This window comes from Salmo salar, chromosome 28 (genome assembly GCF_965601325.2).
Source record: "Salmo salar chromosome 28, fSalSal1, whole genome shotgun sequence".
Lineage (NCBI taxonomy): Eukaryota > Metazoa > Chordata > Actinopteri > Salmoniformes > Salmonidae > Salmo > Salmo salar.
The window spans coordinates 38,651,413-38,674,955 of NC_138318.1; the positions used below are offsets into that span (position 1 = coordinate 38,651,413).

Genomic DNA, 23,543 nt, shown 5'->3' on the forward strand with positions numbered 1-23,543 from the left:
CAGTCAGACGGACACTGTTTATCATTATAGACGGTGTTACAGTCAGTCAGTCAGACACTGTTTATCATTATGGACGGTGTTACAGTCAGACGGACACTTTATCATTATAGACGGTGTTACAGTCAGTCAGACGGACACTGTTTATCATTATAGACGGTGTTACAGTCAGTCAGACACTGTTTATCATTATAGACGGTGTTAGTCAGTCAGACGGACACTGTTTATCATTATAGACGGTGTTACAGTCAGTCGGACACTGTTTATCATTATAGACGGTGTTACAGTCAGTCAGTCGGACACTGTTTATCATTATAGACGGTGTTACAGTCAGTCAGACGGACACTGTTTATCATTATAGACGGTGTTACAGTCAGTCAGTCAGACACTGTTTATCATTATAGACGTTGTTACAGTCAGTCGGACACTGTTTATCATTATAGACGGTGTTACAGTCAGTCAGACGGACACTGTTTATCATTATAGACGTTGTTACAGTCAAACGGACACTGTTTATCATTATAGACGGTGTTACAGTCAGTCGGACACTGTTTATCATTATAGACGGTGTTACAGTCAGTCAGTCGGACACTGTTTATCATTATAGACGGTGTTACAGTCAGTCAGACACTGTTTATCATTATAGACGGTGTTACAGTCAGACGGACACTGTTTATCATTATAGACGGTGTTACAGTCAGTCGGACACTGTTTATCATTATAGACGGTGTTTCAGTCAGTCAGCCAGACACTGTTTATCATTATGGACGGTGTTACAGTCAGACGGACACTTTATCATTATAGACGGTGTTACAGTCAGTCAGACGGACACTGTTTATCATTATAGACGGTGTTACAGTCAGTCAGACACTGTTTATCATTATAGACGGTGTTAGTCAGTCAGACGGACACTGTTTATCATTATAGACGGTGTTACAGTCAGTCAGACACTGTTTATCATTATAGACGGTGTTAGTCAGTCAGACGGACACTGTTTATCATTATAGACGGTGTTAGTCAGTCAGACGGACACTGTTTATCATTATAGACGGTGTTACAGTCAGTCGGACACTGTTTATCATTATAGACGGTGTTACAGTCAGTCAGTCGGACACTGTTTATCATTATAGACGGTGTTAGTCAGTCAGACGGACACTGTTTATCATTATAGACGGTGTTACAGTCAGTCGGACACTGTTTATCATTATAGACGGTGTTACAGTCAGTCAGACACTGTTTATCATTATAGACGGTGTTAGTCAGTCAGACGGACACTGTTTATCATTATCGACGGTGTTAGTCAGTCAGACGGACACTGTTTATCATTATAGACGGTGTTACAGTCAGTCAGACGGACACTGTTTATCATTATAGACGGTGTTACAGTCAGTCAGACACTGTTTATCATTATAGACGGTGTTACAGTCAGTCAGACGGACACTGTTTATCATTATAGACGGTGTTACAGTCAGTCAGACACTGTTTATCATTATAGACGGTGTTACAGTCAGACAGACACTGTTTATCATTATAGACGGTGTTACAGTCAGACGGACACTGTTTATCATTATAGACGGTGTTACAGTCAGTCAGTCAGACACTGTTTATCATTATGGACGGTGTTACAGTCAGACGGACACTTTATCATTATAGACGGTGTTACAGTCAGTCAGACAGACACTGTTTATCATTATGGACGGTGTTACAGTCAGACAGACACTGTTTATCATTATAGACGGTGTTACAGTCAGTCAGACGGACACTGTTTATCATTATAGATGGTGTTACAGTCAGACGGACACTGTTTATTATTATAGACGGTGTTACAGTCAGTCAGACAGACACTGTTTATCATTATAGACGGTGTTACAGTCAGTCAGTCAGACAGACACTGTTTATCATTATAGACGGTGTTACAGTCAGACGGACACTGTTTATTATTATAGACGGTGTTACAGTCAGTCAGACAGACACTGTTTATCATTATAGACGGTGTTACAGTCAGTCAGACAGACACTGTTTATCATTATAGACGGTGTTACAGTCAGACGGACACTGTTTATCATTATAGACGTTGTTACAGTCAGTCAGACACTGTTTATCATTATAGACGGTGTTACAGTCAGTCAGTCAGACACTGTTTATCATTATAGACGGTGTTACAGTCAGTCGGACACTGTCTATCATTATAGACGGTGTTACAGTCAGTCAGTCGGAGACTGTTTATCATTATAGACGGTGTTACAGTCAGTCAGACGGACACTGTTTATCATTATAGACGGTGTTACAGTCAGTCAGTCAGACACTGTTTATCATTATAGACGGTGTTAGTCAGTCAGACGGACACTGTTTATCATTATAGACGGTGTTACAGTCAGTCAGACGGACACTGTTTATCATTATAGACGGTGTTACAGTCAGTCAGACGGACACTGTTTATCATTATAGACGGTGTTACAGTCAGTCAGACACTGTTTATCATTATAGACGGTGTTACAGTCAGTCAGACACTGTTTATCATTATAGACGGTGTTAGTCAGTCAGACGGACACTGTTTATCATTATCGACGGTGTTAGTCAGTCAGACACTGTTTATCATTATAGACGGTGTTACAGTCAGTCAGACGGACACTGTTTATCATTATAGACGGTGTTACAGTCAGTCAGACACTGTTTATCATTATAGACGGTGTTACAGTCAGACAGACACTGTTTATCATTATAGACGGTGTTACAGTCAGACGGACACTGTTTATCATTATAGACGGTGTTACAGTCAGACGGACACTTTATCATTATAGACGGTGTTACAGTCAGTCAGACAGACACTGTTTATCATTATAGACGGTGTTACAGTCAGACGGACACTTTATCATTATAGACGGTGTTACAGTCAGTCAGTCAGACACTGTTTATCATTATGGACGGTGTTACAGTCAGACAGACACTGTTTATCATTATAGACGGTGTTACAGTCAGTCAGACGGACACTGTTTATCATTATAGACGGTGTTACAGTCAGACGGACACTGTTTATTATTATAGACGGTGTTACAGTCAGTCAGACAGACACTGTTTATCATTATAGACGGTGTTACAGTCAGTCAGTCAGACAGACACTGTTTATCATTATAGACGGTGTTACAGTCAGACGGACACTGTTTATTATTATAGACGGTGTTACAGTCAGTCAGACAGACACTGTTTATCATTATAGACGGTGTTACAGTCAGACGGACACTGTTTATCATTATAGACGTTGTTACAGTCAGTCAGACAGACACTGTTTATCATTATAGACGGTGTTACAGTCAGTCAGTCAGACAGTCAGTCGGACACTGTTTATCATTATAGACTGTGTTACAGTCAGTCAGACAGACACTGTTTATCATTATAGACGGTGTTACAGTCAGTCAGACAGACACTGTTTATCATTATAGACGGTGTTACAGTCAGTCAGACAGACACTGTTTATCATTATAGACGGTGTTACAGTCAGTCAGACAGTCAGTCGGACACTGTTTAGCGTTATAGACGGTGTTCAGCAGTCAGTCAGTCAGTCAGTCGGACACTGTTTAGCGTTATAGACGGTGTTACAGTCAGTCAGACAGTCAGTCGGACACTGTTTAGCGTTATAGACGGTGTTACAGTCAGTCAGTCAGTCGGACACTGTTTAGCGTTATTCGGATGGTCCACTTGTGATGGTCACGTGTAAATGTTTGTCTAGCTCTTTAATTTAACCTTTGTTTAACTAGGCAAGTCAGTTAAGAACAATTTCTTATTTACCATTACGGCCTACCGGGGAACAGTGGGTTAACTCCCTTGTTCGGGGGGCAGAACGACAGATTTTTACCTTGTCAGCTCGGGGGATTCGATCCAGCAACCTTTCGTTTACTGGCTCAACGCTCTAACCACTAGTCTACCTGCCACCCCAAAAAGGATCCCAAATGGCACCCTATTCCCTTTTCTAGTGAAATATCTATCTGATATCTAGGGACCGTGGTGTCATCTGGGACGTAGCCCTTATCTATTAACCAAGCTCCTCTCCAGATGCTGGCTTTTCCCTTTTACAGTTTGTAGATTTGTTACGCTGTCCACCTCTCCGACTGCCAGAAGTCATCTAGTTGAACCGATTTCCAAAACTCATAGTGCATTTGGCTCAATCTAGATCACTGTATTTTACAGTTCACTTTACGTCAGTCTATACTATCTACTATCATAATAATAATAATAATATTTTATTTATAGAGATCTTTTTTCATTTACAGATGGAAATCACAGATCTCTTTACATTGTGACCATCTACTGAAGGAAGTTGAGATGTAGTTTCTGTTTAAAACGGGCTGAAATTTCAGGTGGTCTTTTAAAAATAAAACTCATATAGTTAAAGGGACGTTATCAGAATTTCACAATGTTATTCCAACTTCATAGTGTGGAACTATATATAAAAACAGAATTTACATTTGACTGCACTGGGGCCTTTTTATTGAGCAAGAATAACAAAGAAAATGGCTTGTATTGATCTCGATCGCTCAAAATGTAGCCTACGTGGCTTTTTGTATCGTTCTTTGTAAGCTTGGGCGATATCCAGATATTCATACCGTTATTCTGCCGTGCCGGGATTTACGGTATTACCCGACAGCACACAAGGGGGGTGAAAAAGCCCATTGGATGTCTATTACCAGAATGCTAACAAAATTAGCACAAGTAATAGCAAAATCACATAGACGCTGTTTTGCTAAGACCTAACGAGTGAAAACAAACAAACTAATTGCAAAGACAGGCAAATCCAGCTCAAAGTTATACAAGCATTGCTAGTAGCTACCGATTTGTCATTTTCGGTGAGTGTGGACATTTATTTACAAGCGAAAGTAAATGAGAGAAATTGTGCAAATGAACAAAGTTGGGATGCATGCTTTTCTGAAGGAAGAGCAGCATGTGTACACGGAACAGAGGAGGAAGAGTAGCATGGGTACACGGGCGAGGGGGGCGAGGAGGAGGAAGAGTAGCATGGGTACACGGAGCAGAGGGGGGACGAATGGAGGAGGAAGAGTAGCATGTGTACACGGAGCAGAGGGGGGAAGAATGGAGGAGGAAGAGTAGCATGTGTACACGGAGCAGAGGGGGGAAGAATGGAGGAGGAAGAGTAGCATGTGTACACGGAGCAGAGGGGGGAAGAATGGAGGAGGAAGAGTAGCATGTGTACACGGAGCAGAGGGGGGAAGAATGGAGGAGGAAGAGTAGCATGTGTACACGGAGCAGAGGGGGGACGAATGGAGGAGGAAGAGTAGCATGTGTACACGGAGCAGAGGGGGGACGAACGGAGGAGGAAGAGCAGCATGGGTACACGGAGCAGAGGGGGGAAGAATGGAGGAGGAAGAGCAGCATGGGTACACGGAGCAGAGGGGGGAAGAACGGAGGAGGAAGAGCAGCATGGGTACACGGAGCAGAGGGGGGAAGAGCAGCATGGGTACACGGAGCAGAGGGGGGAAGAACGGAGGAGGAAGAGCAGCATGGGTACACGGAGCAGAGTGGGGAAGAACGGAGGAGGAATTAAAAACGCTACAAGGAAGCACAGGGACAAAATGGCAGCTGTGCAGAACTCATACAGAGCTTTCTTGACTTCTCAAACACGGTAGAAAGCACGGTAAGCTTAATCATGTGAAAGGTGAAAGGAAGAACGTAATCTGCTTTATCTCCTAACATACTGCAAGTATGTAATTAAAAATTAACTACACATATTCAAATCTATTCAAAAGCTTTAAAGAAATTGTTTCAACGGTATATGCAAACCATCCCGTGGGTTATTTCCAAATACCCAGTATACCGCCTAACTCTAGTTCTCTGGGACACTACATTTGTATTAAACCTTGTGTATCATTCTGGGAACTGGAGTAAAACACCAGAGAGTCTTACTGAGGCAGTGATTACTTACCAGGACTCCCTGGAAAACAGTGGTCATTTTTATAGAGTAGACAATCCTGGTTAAATACATCAAATGAGTGGAAGTTCACTAGAACAATTAAATATCAGCTGATTGTTAATGAAGTCCCGGCCTTGTCAAATGTAGAATGGCTCGTGAGATTCTTCCTTCTTGAGACTGACCAGGCTTCAGTAATCAGCTCTTGTTTGTACACACACACACACACACACACACACACACACACACACACACACACACACACACACACACACACACACACACACACACACACACACACACACACAACGCCACCGCAGGTACTAATGAGGCCTAATGAATGAGAGGTTAATTTGTACCTTCTGTTGCTCTGAACCCTCCCCCTCTATCCCCTCCTCCCCTGTGGGCTGGGCTGTTGTTCTGAACCCTCCCCCTCTATCCCCTCCTCCCCTGTGGGCTGGGCTGTTGCTCTGAACCCTCCCCCTCTATCCCCTCCTCCCCTGTGGGCGGGGCTGTTGTTCTGAACCCTCCCCCTCTATCCCCTCCTCCCCTGTGGGCTGGGCTGTTGCTCTGAACCCTCCCCCTCTATCCCCTCCTCCCCTGTGGGCGGGGCTGTTGTTCTGAACCCTCCCCCTCTATCCCCTCCTCCCCTGTGGGCTGGGCTGTTGCTCTGAACCCTCCCCCTCTATTCCCTCCTCCCCTGTGGGCTGGGCTGTTGTTCTGAACCCTCCCCCTCTATCCCTCCTCCCCTGTGGGCGGGGCTGTTGCTCTGAACCCTCCCCCTCTATCCCTCCTCCCCTGTGGGCTGGGCTGTTGTTCTGAACCCTCCCCCTCTATCCCCTCCTCCCCTGTGGGCTGGGCTGTTGCTCTGAACCCTCCCCCTCTATCCCCTCCTCCCCTGTGGGCTGGGCTGTTGCTCTGAACCCTCCCCCTCTATCCCCTCCTCCCCTGTGGGCTGGGCTGTTGTTCTGAACCCTCCCCCTCTATCCCCTCCTCCCCTGTGGGCGGGGCTGTTGTTCTGAACCCTCCCCTGTGGGCTGGGCTGTTGTTCTGAACCCTCCCCTGTGGGCTGGGCTGTTGTTCTGAACCCTCCCCTGTGGGCTGGGCTGTTGCTCTGAACCCTCCCCCTCTATCCCCTCCTCCCCTGTGGGCGGGGCTGTTGTTCTGAACCCTCCCCCTCTATCCCCTCCTCCCCTGTGGGCGGGGCTGTTGTTCTGAACCCTCCCCCTCTATCCCCTCCTCCCCTGTGGGCGGGGCTGTTGTTCTGAACCCTCCCCCTCTATCCCCTCCTCCCCTGTGGGCTGGGCTGTTGCTCTGAACCCTCCCCCTCTATCCCCTCCTCCCCTGTGGGCTGGGCTGTTGTTCTGAACCCTCCCCCTCTATCCCCTCCTCCCCTGTGGGCTGGGCTGTTGTTCTGAACCCTCCCCCTCTATTCCCTCCTCCCCTGTGGGCTGGGCTGTTGTTCTGAACCCTCCCCCTCTATCCCCTCCTCCCCTGTGGGCTGGGCTGTTGTTCTGAACCCTCCCCCTCTATCCCCTCCTCCCCTGTGGGCTGGGCTGTTGTTCTGAACCCTCCCCCTCTATCCCCTCCTCCCCTGTGGGCTGGGCTGTTGTTCTGAACCCTCCCCCTCTATCCCCTCCTCCCCTGTGGGCTGGGCTGTTGTTCTGAACCCTCCCCCTCTATCCCCTCCTCCCCTGTGGGCTGGGCTGTTGTTCTGAACCCTCCCCCTCTATCCCCTCCTCCCCTGTGGGCTGGGCTGTTGTTCTGAACCCTCCCCCTCTATTCCCTCCTCCCCTGTGGGCTGGGCTGTTGCTCTGAACCCTCCCCCTCTATCCCCTCCTCCCCTGTGGGCTGGGCTGTTGCTCTGAACCCTCCCCCTCTATTCCCTCCTCCCCTGTGGGCTGGGCTGTTGCTCTGAACCCTCCCCCTCTATCCCCTCCTCCCCTGTGGGCGGGGCTGTTGTTCTGAACCCTCCCCCTCTATCCCCTCCTCCCCTGTGGGCTGGGCTGTTGCTAACTAGGTTTCTAGGGTCTCGTCCCAAATGGCACTCGTTTTTATGTTCCCTTTATAGTGCACTTCTTATGTAGTGCACTATATAGGGAATAGGGTGCCATTTGTGACGCGGACTAGCTCTCTCTCTCTTCTTCCTAGGGAGGTAATAAGTTGACCTTCCTGTTGTTGGAGACAGCTGCTCTCCTATGGCATCACTTCACATGGAATAATTAACAAAAAGATTAAGCGATTGGCTGGCTGTAAAAATCACAGCTATCCGGATCAGTTTGTTTTTTAATATTATTTTATTTTATAATATCTCACCTACTCAAATAATATCACATTTTTTGGGTCATTGTCAGTCACTGATTTGTCAGTAATTTGATGCTCTATTGATAATGTCCTTCAATGACATGTCAAGCGCTAACATTTAAAGGGAAAGTACGCTATTTTGGCAACTAAGCCCTTTCCTACTTAGCCAGTCAGATGAATTCGGGGATATCATTTGTATGTTTCTGCGTACAGTTTGAAGGAAGTTGAAGGTGTGTTTTGCGAGCCAATGGTAGACTTCCAGTCATTGCGCTAACGCTAGTTAGCATTGGCTCATGAAACTACCTCCAACTTCTTTCAAAACAGCAGGCAGAAACATAAAAATGAGATCCATGAGTTCATCTGACTCGGTGTAAATAGAACAAGTTAATTGCCAAAATCTTGCACTATTGCTTTAATCTTGATCTGATCATGAATGGTTTCTGTTCTGTTGGGCCCCCCCCTAGGTACTGAGCAGTACAGTACATACACTGGCTACGCGGATAGCTACCTATGGGACGGCAGACATCAGGACAAGACCCCAAGGTACGTACTCACTGATCAGACCGTTTTCAAATATACTCTACATATTTAAGGGATTTCACTCTGAAGTTGTTTACAATCTTGATTACCCAATTACCAAGATCTTGATATAATGACTTTTCCTCTAACTGACTGGTCGCCAGGAGAGGACTGGCCACCCCTCAGAGCCCGGTTCCTCTCTTAAGTTTCTTCCTAGGTTCCTGCCTTCTAGAGTTTTTTTCCTAGCCACTGTGTTTCTACCTCTGCATTGCTTGCTCTTTGTTTTTGTTTTAGACTGGGTATCTGTAAAGCACTTTGTCACAACTGCTGATGTTAAAAAGGGCTTAATAAAATACATTTGATTGATGTGACCTAACTATCGTCCACAGAGACACCTGGCAGAGGAGGTGCACAGAGATTGTAGCGATGGACGCACTGAAGTTCAGGAACTTCCTCGAACAGTTTCACCCTGAGAAAATGAACAGAGAACTGAATAAGGTGAGCAGTGGTAACTCAACAGGGGAGCAGTGGTAACTCAACAGGGGAGCGGTGGTAACTCGACGGGGGGAGCGGTGGTAACTCGACGGGGGGAGCGGTGGTAACTCGACGGGGGGAGCGGTGGTAACTCGACGGGGGGGAGCGGTGGTAACTCGACGGGGGGAGCGGTGGTAACTCGACGGGGGGAGCGGTGGTAACTCGACGGGGGGAGCGGTGGTAACTCGACGGGGGGAGCGGTGGTAGCTCGACGGGGGGAGCGGTGGTAACTCGACGGGGGGAGCGGTGGTAACTCGACGGGGGGAGCGGTGGTAACTCGACGGGGGGAGCGGTGGTAACTCGACGGGGGGAGCGGTGGTAACTCGACGGGGGGAGCGGTGGTAACTCGACGGGGGGAGCGGTGGTAACTCGACGGGGGGAGCGGTGGTAACTCGACGGGGGGAGCGGTGGTAACTCGACGGGGGGAGCGGTGGTAACTCGACGGGGGGAGCGGTGGTAACTCGACGGGGGGAGCGGTGGTAACTCGACAGGGGGAGCGGTGGTAGCTCGACGGGGGATCATGGTTCGTGGTGTGGCGGAAGAATCAGAATAAGTTAGGTAACATAGATAATTAAGATGTCTTATCTTCATAATATGCTTATATGATATACTTGTTATTAGAATGTATCCCTTTGGACTCTGGTGTTGGCAGTTGCACTTCCTCCCTCAGCTGGGGCTCAGTCACCTGGGGCCCAGAGAGGGGAGAAGTCAGGTTTATCTTTCACATGTCCCTGGTGCTATGCAAAATATCAGAAAGAGAAGAGGACAGGATGGAACATTGTCTTCATATGTGAATGTGTCTTTACCTATTCTTAAACCATGTGAAGAGATGGCGTGATTAATGGGGGAACCAATTACTTGTCTCCACAATGTCTCAGGGATACAAACTTGTCACCTTTCAGCGATATTCACCGTTTTCAATCCAAAATAGGTGACCTACGTGATTCGTGTAGATCCGATGAGAAAAGTTTGGGGGGGGGGGGGGTTGGATCACTACTGGCTGTAAGCGAACGAGTGATGAGCGTTTGGAGCAATACTGGCTGCTGTTTTCAAGGCTCAGCCAATCGTTCACATAACAACTGAATGCAGCACTCGACTAAAGAAAGAAGAGACGACCAACTTACTAGTTACAGCATCAGCGTTCACTCTGGAAAGGCAGCTTGTCAGTTACAGCAGCGCGTCCCCTGAACGATAACGAAGAGGTAACGTTAGGTGAGAAGCCTTTCCACGGAGACAGGTGTGAGAAGGTTACAGCAGCACGTCCCCTGAACGATAACGAAGAGGTAACGTTAGGTGAGAAGCCTTTCCACGGAGACAGGTGTGAGAAGGTTACAGCAGCACGTCCCCTGAACGATAACGAAGAGGTAACGTTAGGTGAGAAGCCTTTCCACGGAGACAGGTGTGAGAAGGTTACAGCAGCACGTCCCCTGAACGATAACGAAGAGGTAACGTTAGGTGAGAAGCCTTTCCACGGAGACAGGTGTGAGAAGGTTACAGCAGCACGTCCCCTGAACGATAACGAAGAGGTAACGTTAGGTGAGAAGCCTTTCCACGGAGACAGGTGTGAGAAGGTTACAGCAGCACGTCCCCTGAACGATAACGAAGAGGTAACGTTAGGTGAGAAGCCTTTCCACGGAGACAGGTGTGAGAAGGTTACAGCAGCACGTCCCCTGAACGATAACGAAGAGGTAACGTTAGGTGAGAAGCCTTTCCACGGAGACAGGTGTGAGAAGGTTACAGCAGCACGTCCCCTGAACGATAACGAAGAGGTAACGTTAGGTGAGAAGCCTTTCCACGGAGACAGGTGTGAGAAGGTTACAGCAGCACGTCCCCTGAACGATAACGAAGAGGTAACGTTAGGTGAGAAGCCTTTCCACGGAGACAGGTGTGAGAAGGTTACAGCAGCACGTCCCCTGAACGATAACGAAGAGGTAACGTTAGGTGAGAAGCCTTTCCACGGAGACGGGGGGTGAGAAGGTGATGAAGTGTACTTCATGAGCTGTAACCCGAAAAACAACTGGCATTTGGAAAGCTTGAGGTGAGGGAGACGGTGTGATGGATCAAGTATTAGCATTGTTAAGTATCTTGCAAGCATGGGGATCAAATTCTCCGTTAGCTAACCAGAGAAATGTTGAGCAACATTAGCCAACTTAAACTAAATTTTTTGATCCGTTATGGTGTGAAGATTAGCTTGCTAAAAAAGTCAGACAGCTAACGTTAGCTAGCTAATGTTACAACATCAGATGAGCTAACATTAGTAACCTAACCAATTTGTTAGAGTATTAACTGGTATACGACTCCTTGCCGTTCCTCAAGTTATAACGCGTTAGTTGCTTACTGAACCCTGGCAATCTGTGTGAAACTAGTTAACGAGCTAACCACTATCTGTTAAGTAATGTTTTCCCTCTACAGTATGTGGTTAATTTTTCGAATGAGAGATTTAGGGGGAAAATCAGGCATTGCTTGTTTAAACAAGTGGATTCAGGAATCAGGTGTAGCTGAAGCTGGGCCTGGCTTAAACTGGATGCTACTATAGAGGTGAAAGGAACACCACACACTTTCTCACTTTTTTTCAATACAGTGGATAAAAAGGGGTATGCCAGGTGTACTCTCAGCCTGAAAGAGATCAATAATACCACAAAGTGTATCATGCTCTGCTGGCACATTGTAGAACAGATGTCCACAGGCAGAAAGAGTACAATGTAATAACGTGCAGTGTAGCCCAAAGATATTATTTTTGCTGTGTTGAACTTGACAGTGGTAAGTGTGAGTGAGGGGGGGAATTATATATATTTTTAACTCGGTGAACGTTTTTTTTAGCAGACATGTAGCCTTGTGCACTTGATCGATGTCTACTATAGTGGCCGCTATAATAGAGCGAAAATAGAATGCCTGTTTGTTTCATTCTATTTCTACTTTAAGAACCTTTTGAGGATCTGAGGACCCATGCCAAATCTTTTTAGTTTTCTGAGGAGGAAAAGGTTTTGTTGTGCCCTCTTCACAACTGTCTTGGTATGTTTGGACCATGATAGTTTGTTTGTTGACGTGGACACCAAGGAACTTGAAACTCTCGACCCGCTCCACTACAGCCCCGTCGATGTTAATGGGGGCCTGTTCGGCCCGCATTTTCCTGTAGTCCACGATCAGCTCCTTTGTCTTGCTCACATTGAGGGAGAGGTTGTTGTCCTGGCACCACACTGCCAGTTCTCTGACCTCCTCCCTATAAGCCGTCTCATCGTTGTCGGTAATCAGGCCTACCACTGTTGTGTCGTCAGCAAACTTAATGATGGTGTTGGAGTCGTGTTTGGTCACGCGGGTGAACAGGAAATACAAGAGGGGACTAAATACACACCCCTGAGGGGCCCCATTGTTAAGGATCAGCATGGCAGACGTGTTGTTGTCTACTCTTACCACCTGGGGTGGCCCGTCAGGAAGTACAGGATCTAGTTGCAGAGGGAGGTGTTTAGTCCCAAAGTCCTTGGCTTAGTGATAAGCTTCATGGGTACTATGGTGTTGAATGCGGAGCTGTAGTCAATGAACAGCATTCTCACATAGGTGTTCCTTTTGTCCAGGTGAGAAAGGCCGGTGTGGAGTGCGATTGAGATTGCGTCATCTGTGGATCTGTTGGGGCGGTATGTGAATTGGAGTGGGTCTAGGGTGTCCGGGAGGATGCTGTTGATGTGAGCCATGACCAGCCTTTCAAAGCACTTCATGGCTACCGACGTCAGTGCCACGGGGCGGTAATCATTTAGGCAGGTTACCTTCGCTTTCTTGGGCACAGGTGCTATGGTAGTCTGCTTGAAACATGTAGGTATTACAGACTCGGTTAGGGAGAAGTTGAAAATGTCAGTGAAGACACTTGACAGTTGGTCCGCGCATGCTTTGAGTACACGTCCTGGTAATCCGTCTGGCCCAGCGGCTTTGTGATTGTTGACCTGTTTAAAGGTTTTGTTCACATCGGCTACCGAGAGCGTTATCACACAGTCATCCAGAACAGCTGGTGCTCTCGTGCATGCTTCAGTGTTGCTTGCCTCGAAGCGAGCATAAAAGGCATTTATCTCGTCTGGTAGGCTCGTGTCACTGGGCAGCTTGCATCTGGGTTTCCCTTTGTAGTCCATAATAGTTTTCAAGCCCTGCCACATCCGACGAGCGACAGAGCCGGTGTAGTAGGATTCAATCTTAATCCTGTATTGACGCTTTGCTTGTTTGATGGTTCGTCTGAGGGCATAGCAGGATTTCTTATAAGCGTCCGGATTAGTCTCCCACTCCTTGAAAGTGTCAGCTTTAGCTCGATGCGGATGCTGCCTGTAATCCATGGCTTCTGGTTGGGATATGTACGTACAGTCACTGTGGGGAAGACGTCATCGATGCACTTATTGAAGACTGAGGTGGTGTATTCCTCAATGCCATTGGATGAATCCCGGAACATATTCGAGTCTGTGCTAGATATTGAGCGAGTTACTTGTACTTCCTGCTTTAGTTTTTGCTTGTAAGCAGGAATCAGGAGGATAGAATTATGGTCAGATTTGCCAAATGGAGGACGAGGGAGAGCTTTGTATGCATCTCTGTGTGTGGAGTAAAGGTGGTCTAGGATTTTTTTCCCCTGGTTGCACGTGACATGCTGGTAAAAATTTGGTAAAACTGATTTAACCTCTCTAGGGTCGGCGGGACGAAATCGTCCCACCTACGTAACAGCCAGTGGAATCCTGTGGCGCGTTATTCAAATACCTTAGAAATGCTATTACTTCAATTTTTCAAACATATGACTATTTTAAACCATTTTAAAGACAAGACTCTCGTTAATCTAACCACACTGTCCGATTTCAAAAAGGCTTTACAACGAAAGCAAAACATTAGATTATGTCAGCAGAGTACCCAGCCAGAAATAATCAGACACCCATTTTTCAAGCTAGCATATAATGTCACATAAACCCAAACCACAGCTAAATGCAGCACTAACCTTTGATGATCTTCATCAGATGACACACCTAGGACATTATGTTATACAATACATGCATGTTTTGTTCAATCAAGTTCATATTTATATCAAAAAACAGCTTTTTACATTAGCATGTGACGTTCAGAACTAGCATACCCCCCGCAAACTTCCGGTGAATTTACTAAATTACTCACGATAAACGTTCACAAAAAGCATAACAATTATTTTAAGAATTATAGATACAGAACTCCTCTATGCACTCGATATGTCCGATTTTAAAATAGCTTTTCGGTGAAAGCACATTTTGCAATATTCTAAGTAGATAGCCCGGCATCACAGGGCTAGCTATTTAGACACCCAGCAAGTTTAGCACTCACCAAAGTCAGATTTACTATAAGAAAAATGTTATTACCTTTGGTGTTCTTCGTCAGAATGCACTCCCAGGACTTCTACTTCAATAACAAATGTTGGTTTGGTCCCAAATAATCCATAGTTATATCCAAATAGCGGCGTTTTGTTCGTGCGTTCAAGACACTATCCGAAAGGGTAAATAAGGGTTACGCGCACGACGCATTTCGTGACCAAAAAATTCTAAATATTCCATTACCGTACTTCGAAGCATGTCAACCGCTGTTTAAAATCAATTTTTATGCAATTTTTCTCGTAAAAAAGCGATAATATTCCGACCGGGAATCTGTGTTTAGGTTCAAAGACGATAGAAAATAAAAACATGGGGTCGACTCGTGCACGCGCCTCAGCCCATTGTCCTCTGATAGAGCACTTGCCAAAAGCGCTAATGTGTTTCAGCCTGGGGCTGGAATTACATCATTCAGCTTTTTCCCGCCTTCTGAGAGCCTATGGGAGCCGTAGGAAGTGTCACGTTACAGCAAAGATCCTCAGTTTTCAATAAACAGAGCCAAGAAGAACAAGAACTTGTCAGACAGGCCACTTCCTGTAAGGAATCTTCTCAGGTTTTTGCCTGCCATATGAGTTCTGTTATACTCACAGACACCATTCAAACAGTTTTAGAAACTTTAGGGTGTTTTCTATCCAAAGCCAATAATTATATGCATATTCTAGTTACTGGGCAGGAGTAGTAACCAGATTAAATCGGGTACGTTTTTTATCCGGCCGTGCAAATACTGCCCCCTATCCCCAACAGGTTAAGTTTGCCTGCATTAAAGGCCCCGGCCACTAGAAGCGCCGCTTCTGGTTGAGCATTTTCTTCTTAGCTAATGGTCTTATAGAGTTGGTTGAGAGCCGTCTTAGTGCCAGCTTTGTTCTGTGGTGGTAAAAAGACGACTACGAATAATACAGATGAGAACTCTCTTGGTAGATAGGGTGGTCTACAGCTTATCATGAGGTACTCTACCTCAAGTCTCACCTTGTGACCCGTTCCACACATCTGTTGTTTGTTATGTAGACTAGGGAGTGGATCTTTGCTATAAAAGAGTTGAGAGCTCTCACTAATAAAGATTACATTTAAGTATAACTCTGACTTGTGTGATAAGTTTGTCTCTCCTCATTTGATAATACAGAAATTAACCACCACAGTGGCTGGAGGTTTGGGAGAATGATCCCAAAGTGTTCATTCATGTACTCCATTCAGTAAAAATAAATGTATGAACACTTTAGGATCATTCTCCCAAATCTCCAGCCACGAACCATGCTCATCTTATTGAGTTACCACTACTGTAGAACAAACAAGTACGAAACACCCTTTCGTGACGTAACCATTTGGCAACTTATAAAATGAACATAGTCGTCGCGTTGGTTTGGGGTCAGTGATGTATATAAACCCTGGATTGCTGATGCTATGTATAGGGCCAATGAGAGGCTTTGAAGACACAGGTCGGCCATATCCGGTACTCATCAGAAGAAGCAGTCCATATGAATGAATGGGATTCTGCAGTATTTAAATGACATGTTTCAACAACAAAATTAAATGTATTTAAGTGTTTTGTTTTAGTGGGCACAGTAGCATTACTACTCTCTAAAAGTTATACTTAAGGAACATTTTTGTATATATATTTGTTAGTTTAGCTCATATAATTTAACAGTTTGCGTTAAGGTGTTTGTAATGGAATAAATGTGGGGCGGGGGGGGGGGAACGAATGTAAAACATTTTTCTATAGCTTTTAGAATCTTCTTTACAATGGTTGGGGGAGAACCAAGATGGTGGCTCTGTGGCTTTGAGTCACTAGTGTATACTCTATATAAACAATTGGCTACGTCTTTGAGAAGTACCCATTCTCTGCTTCTCAAATCTGGAGTGCTTTTGCTTTTTAAGTGAAATTTGTCGTCCGTTACACTGTAGACACAAATATGAACATTCTGTAATATTAATGACAGTGGAAGTAAGGAGGGTGTCAATTTACAGCTACCACTCTTTGATGTTAAGCTTTGATCTACCATCCGTGTGTGTGTGTGTGTGTGTGTGTGTGTGTGTGTGTGGTGTGTGTGTGTGTGTGTGTGTGTGTGTGTGTGTGTGTCGTTTCTTTAAAAAAATAATTATATGCATCAGCGAGAACCTTAATTGTCATTTAAGTTCAAATTAGTCTCGTCACGTTGATTTAATAGCTTTTAGTGTCAAGCCGTTGCATACAATCAGACAACACAATGATCTCATAATCACTACTGCCAAATGTAAAGTGGTCTGAAATAACTAACGTGCTTCCTCTGAGGTAAACACTAACAAACATTGGATGTTGGTTCAGAAACGGAACATCTCTATGTTCTATGATTAGTTAGTTAAGGCTATCACGATCTCTGCTACTTTACAGTTGATCCAGCCTTTTTTGTTTAACCGGCTAAGATATTGTGAACACATTATTATTATTATTATTATTATTATTATTTTACAATAGTAACCTGACCATGGTGGTTAATTACATCATAATACTTATTGATCCATTTCTTCACATGATATTCTCCGATTAGGAATTGACAATGTGAAATGAAGACGTGACGTTAATGTTGTCAACTTTCACTTTAGAAAGAAGCTGACCGTTCTGACAGGAGGTGTAAAAAAAAACTGAATTACCCGAACAAGGAGATCAATCCTGTTTTGGAGGGTTGTTTAGGAAACGGTCCCATCTGCCCTTTTTTTAAACCCTAGAATTTACCACTGGACTTCCAGGGGAGTGTACATCCCAAATGGCACCCTATTCCTTATATAGTGCACTACTTTTAACTAGGTCCCATAGTGTAGCATATAGGGAATAAGGTGCCATTTGGGATGAAACTGGGGAGTGCTCAGCATTCATTCTCACTCCAGTCACCTTTTTTCTCCAATTTGAAAATGGATGTCCAGAGCCCCTGCGTATATCCATCATTTAATTTGCTGAGGTGCCTCATGTCATGTCAGAAGATGTCAAGTCCATCCGTATCAACATCCTCCCTTAGCGTTGTAAATGGGGTGTAGGGTCTGATGGGTGTAATTGGCAGTTCTACATCATGTGAAGTTGTTAAATTATCGTTTTAAAAATGCATGGTTAATACTCAGGCCAACCGGATCTTTCTTCAGGGCTTTTTTGTTGACACGCAGCATGCCCATTACATTGAATAATGTGCCAAGTGTTAAGCCCAGCAGGCAGTATCCATTACATTATGTTATATATTACATTTACGTGTCAATGTGTAGGATCATACTAGAGTTCTCATGATTACATTATGAAACGTACCACTAACCAGGGATGTGGGACTACACTAACCAGGGGTGGGGACTACACTAAACAGGGATGTTGGACTACACTAACCAGGGATGTTGGACTACACTAACCAGGGGTGGAGACTACACTAAACAGGGGTGGGGACTACACTAACCAGGGGTGGGGACTACACTAAACAAGGATGTTGGACTACACTAACCAGGGGTGGGGACTACACTAAACAGGGGTGGGGACTACACTAACCAGGGGTGGGGACTACACTAACCAAGGGTGGGGACTACACTAACCAGGGGTGGAGACTACACTAACCAGGGGTGGGGACTACACTAACCAGGGGTGGGGACTACACTAACCAGGGACGTGGGACTACACTAACCAGGGACGTGGACTACACTAACCAGGGGTGGGGACTACACTAACCAGGGGTGGGGACTACACTAACCAGGGGTGGGGACTACACTAACCAGGGGTGGGGACTACACTAACCAGGGGTGGGGACTACACTAACCAGGGGTGGGGACTACACTAACCAGGGATGTGGGACTACACTAACCAGGGATGTGGGACTACACTAACCAGGAATGTGGGACTACACTAACCAGGAATGTGGGACTACACTAACCAGGAATGTGGGACTACACTAACCAGGAATGTGGGACTACACTAACCAGGAATGTGGGACTACACTAACCAGGAATGTGGGACTACACTAACCAGGGACGCGGGACTACACTAACCAGGGACGCGGGACTACACTAACCAGGGGTGGGACTACACTAACCAGGGGTGGGGACTACACTATCCAGGGGTGGGGACTACACTAACCAGGGGTAGGGACTACACTAACCAGGGACGTGGGACTACGCTAACCAGGGACGTGGGACTACGCTAACCAGGGACATGGGACTACGCTAACCAGGGACGTGGGACTACGCTAACCAGGGACGTGGGACTACGCTAACCAGGGACGTGGGACTACGCTAACCAGGGACGTGGGACTACGCTAACCAGGGACGTGGGACTATGCTAACCAGGGGCGGGGGACTACGCTAACCAGGGATGGGGGACTACGCTAACCAGGGATGGGGGACTACGCTAACCAGGGGTGGGGACTACGCTAACCAGGGGTGGGGACTACGCTAACCAGGGGTGGGGACTACACTAACCAGGGGCGTGGGACTACACTAACCAGGGATGGGGACTACACTAACCAGGGGTGGGGACTACACTAACCAGGGACGTGGGACTACACTAACCAGGGACGTGGGACTACACTAACCAGGGGCGTGGAGCAAAAGGCTTCCTTCTGGCTTTAGTGTAGTTCAATGAGATGTCATCGCATTACTACTGGCTGGTACCCAGCCATGGTCTGATGACTTGACATTCTGTCACATCCGTATTCTCACATCAGCATCGACCAACTGAGGACTCCATTTATTTCTCACCATTTACATTTACATTTACATGGTCCCACTTGTCTGAGAAATTTGGTTGCTCTTTTTTTTGTGTGATGTTCTAAATCTTTCTTCCCTCCCACCACCCCTGCCTCCCTCGCTCCCCTCCCCCCTCCTCCTCCTCTCCCCCTCCTCCTCCTCTCCCCCTCCTCCTCCTCTCCTCTCCTCCCCCTCCTCTCCTCCCCCCTCCTCCTCCCCCTCTCCTCCCTCCCCTCCCCCCTCCTCCTCCTCTCCTCCCCCCTCCTCCTCCTCTCCTCCCCCCTCCTCCTCCTCTCCTCCCCCCTCTCCTCCTCTCCTCCCCCCTCTCCTCCCTCCCCTCCCCCCTCCTCCTCCTCTCCTCCTCCTCTCCTCCCCTCCCTCCTCCTCTCCTCCCTCCCTCCCTCCTCCTCTCCTCCCTCCCTCCTCTCCTCGCTCCCCTCCCCCCTGCCTCCCTCGCTCCCCTCCCCCCTCCTACTCCTCTCCCCCTCCTCCTCCTCTCCCCCCCTCCTCCTCCTCCTCCTCTCCCCCTCTCCTCCCCCCTCCTCCTCCCCCTCTCCTCCATCCCCTCCCCCCTCCTCCTCCTCTCCTCCCCCCTCCTCTTCCTCTCCTCCCCCCTCTCCTCCTCTCCACCCCCCTCTCCTCCCTCCCCTCCCCCCTCCTCCTCCCTCCCCCCTCCTCCTCCTCTCCTCCCCCCTCCTCCTCCTCTCCTCCCCTCCCTCCTCCTCTCCTCCCTCCCTCCCTCCTCCCCTCCCCCCTCCTCCTCTCCCCCCTCCTCCTCTCCTCCTTTCCTCCCCCCCTCCTCCCCCCTCCTCCTCCCTCCCCCCTCCTCTCCTCCCCCTCCTCCTCCCTCCCCCCTCCTCTCCTCCCCCTCCTCCCTCCTCTCCTCCCCCTCCTCCTCCTCTCCTCCCCCCTCCTCTCCTCCCCCTCCTCCTCCCCCTCCTCCTCCTCTCCTCCCCCTCCTCCTCCTCTCCTCCCTCTCTCCTCCCTCTCTCCCCCCTCCTCCTCTCCTCCCCTCCTCCTCCTCCTCTCCTCCCTCTCTCCCCCCTCCTCCTCCTCTCCTCCCTCTCTCCCCCCCTCCTCCTCCTCCTCTCCTCCCTCTCTCCCCCCCTCCTCTCCTCCCTCCCTCCCCCCTCTCCTCCTCTCCTCCCTCCCCCCTCTCCTCCTCTCCTCCCTCCCTTCCCCCCTCCTCTCCTCCCTCCCCCCCCTCCTCCTCCTCTCCTCTTCCCCCTCCTCCTCCTCTCCCCCCTCCCTCCTCCTCCTCTCCTCCCCTCCTCCTCCTCTCCTCCCTCCTTTAGGCGTACTGTGGCTTTTCCCGCCAGGGGGAGAGCAGTCAGGATCTCTCTGCGGTTGCTACAGGAAACTGGGGCTGTGGTGTGTTCGGTGGAGATGCTAGGTTTAAAGGTAAGCTTGGGGCAGCATTAACACTTCACTCAAAATGGCTGATGTTACATTGTTAGTCATTTAGGAGGAACTCTTATCCACATGTTGAGGTGGACTGAACGTGCCTCTACTCATTTTGTGTGCCGGTACCGTGTTCCGGCTCAAGTTAAGCACCGTTCTTATCCAGGGCAACTTGAATTTAACTAAAGAAGTAGGTTAACAAAAAAAAATGTTTAAACGCAACCACATATCACAATACTTGCTACTAAAACCTTATTAAAAAAAAAAAAAAAAAAAACATTTTAAAGAATCCATGAATCCTTTAACGTTCTTCTGTACTGTGGAGTATAGGAGATGATTAAACCTCTAGTGGTCTGTACTGTGGAGTATAGGAGATGATTAAACCTCTAGTGGTCTGTACTGTGGAGTATAGGAGATGATTAAACCTCTAGTGGTCTGTACTGTGGAGTATAGGAGATGATTAAACCTCTAGTGGTCTGTACTGTGGAGTATAGGAGATGATTAAACCTCTAGTGGACTGTACTGTGGAGTATAGGAGATGATTAAACCTCTAGTGGACTGTACTGTGGAGTATAGGAGATGATTAAACCTCTAGTGGTCTGTACTGTGGAGTATAGGAGATGATTAAACCTCTAGTGGTCTGTACTGTGGAGTATAGGAGATGATTAAACCTCTAGTGGTCTGTACTGTGGAGTATAGGAGATGATTAAACCTCTAGTGGTCTGTACTGTGGAGTATAGGAGATGATTAAACCTCTAGTGGTCTGTACTGTGGAGTATAGGAGATGATTAAACCTCTAGTGGTCTGTACTGTGGAGTATAGGAGATGATTCAACCTCTAGTGGTCTGTACTGTGGAGTATAGGAGATGATTAAACCTCTAGTGGATCTGTACTGTGGAGTATAGGAGATGATTAAACCTCTAGTGGACTGTACTGTGGAGTATAGGAGATGATTAAACCTCTAGTGGTCTGTACTGTGGAGTATAGGAGATGATTAAACCTCTAGTGGTCTGTACTGTTGAGTATAGGAGATGATTAAACCTCTAGTGGTCTGTACTGTGGAGTATAGGAGATGATTAAACCTCTAGTGGTCTGTACTGTGGAGTAAAGGAGATGATTAAACCTCTAGTGGTCTGTACTGTGGAGTATAGGAGATGATTAAACCTCTAGTGGACTGTACTGTGGAGTATAGGAGATGATTAAACCTCTAGTGGTCTGTACTGTGGAGTATAGGAGATGATTAAACCTCTAGTGGTCTGTACTGTGGAGTATAGGAGATGATTAAACCTCTAGTGGTCTGTACTGTGGAGTATAGGAGATGATTAAACCTCTAGTGGTCTGTACTGTGGAGTATAGGAGATGATTAAACCTCTAGTGGACTGTACTGTGGAGTATAGGAGATGATTAAACCTCTAGTGGTCTGTACTGTGGAGTATAGGAGATGATTAAACCTCTAGTGGTCTGTACTGTGGAGTATAGGAGATGATTAAACCTCTAGTGGTCTGTACTGTGGAGTATAGGAGATGATTAAACCTCTAGTGGACTGGTCTGTGGAGTATAGGAGATGATTAAACCTCTAGTGGACTGTACTGTGGAGTATAGGAGATGATTAAACCTCTAGTGGTCTGTACTGTGGAGTATAGGAGATGATTAAACCTCTAGTGGTCTGTACTGTGGAGTATAGGAGATGATTAAACCTCTAGTGGTCTGTACTGTGGAGTATAGGAGATGATTAAACCTCTAGTGGACTGTACTGTGGAGTATAGGAGATGATTAAACCTCTAGTGGTCTGTACTGTGGAGTATAGGAGATGATTCAACCTCTAGTGGTCTGTACTGTGGAGTATAGGAGATGATTAAACCTCTAGTGGTCTGTACTGTGGAGTATAGGAGATGATTAAACCTCTAGTGGTCTGTACTGTGGAGTATAGGAGATGATTAAACCTCTAGTGGTCTGTACTGTGGAGTATAGGAGATGATTAAACCTCTAGTGGTCTGTACTGTGGAGTATAGGAGATGATTAAACCTCTAGTGGACTGTACTGTGGAGTATAGGAGATGATTAAACCTCTAGTGGACTGTACTGTAGAGTATAGGAGATGATTAAACCTCTAGTGGTCTGTACTGTGGAGTATAGGAGATGATTAAACCTCTAGTGGTCTGTACTGTGGAGTATAGGAGATGATTAAACCTCTAGTGGTCTGTACTGTGGAGTATAGGAGATGATTAAACCTCTAGTGGTCTGTACTGTGGAGTATAGGAGATGATTAAAACCTCTAGTGGTCTGTACTGGGGAGTATAGGAGATGATTAAACCTCTAGTGGTCTGTACTGTGGAGTATAGGAGATGATTAAACCTCTAGTGGTCTGTACTGTGGAGTATAGGAGATGATTAAACCTCTAGTGGTCTGTACTGTGGAGTATAGGAGATGATTAAACCTCTAGTGGTCTGTACTGTGGAGTATAGGAGATGATTAAACCTCTAGTGGACTGTACTGTGGACTATAGGAGATGATTAAACCTCTAGTGGTCTGTACTGTGGAGTATAGGAGATGATTAAACCTCTAGTGGTCTGTACTGTGGAGTATAGGAGATGATTAAACCTCTAGTGGTCTGTACTGTGGAGTATAGGAGATGATTAAACCTCTAGTGGTCTGTACTGTGGAGTATAGGAGATGATTCAACCTCTAGTGGTCTGTACTGTGGAGTATAGGAGATGATTAAACCTCTAGTGGACTGTACTGTGGAGTATAGGAGATGATTAAACCTCTAGTGGTCTGTACTGTGGAGTATAGGAGATGATTAAACCTCTAGTGGTCTGTACTGTG

At 46.7% G+C, this 23,543-nt stretch overlaps 1 protein-coding gene across 2 annotated transcripts in view; it reads left to right on the plus strand.

Moving 5' to 3' along the window:
• Nucleotides 1–23,543, plus strand: part of LOC106589925 (poly(ADP-ribose) glycohydrolase) — a 109,239-nt gene that overhangs the window by 75,692 nt on the left and 10,004 nt on the right. For both annotated transcript variants that reach the window (XM_014180372.3, XM_014180373.3), the window contains 3 exons: nt 8,686–8,764; nt 9,130–9,238; nt 20,613–20,718. In XM_014180372.3, the coding sequence (XP_014035847.1) occupies nt 8,686–8,764; nt 9,130–9,238; nt 20,613–20,718 (294 nt within the window). The remainder of the gene's footprint in view (nt 1–8,685; nt 8,765–9,129; nt 9,239–20,612; nt 20,719–23,543) is intronic.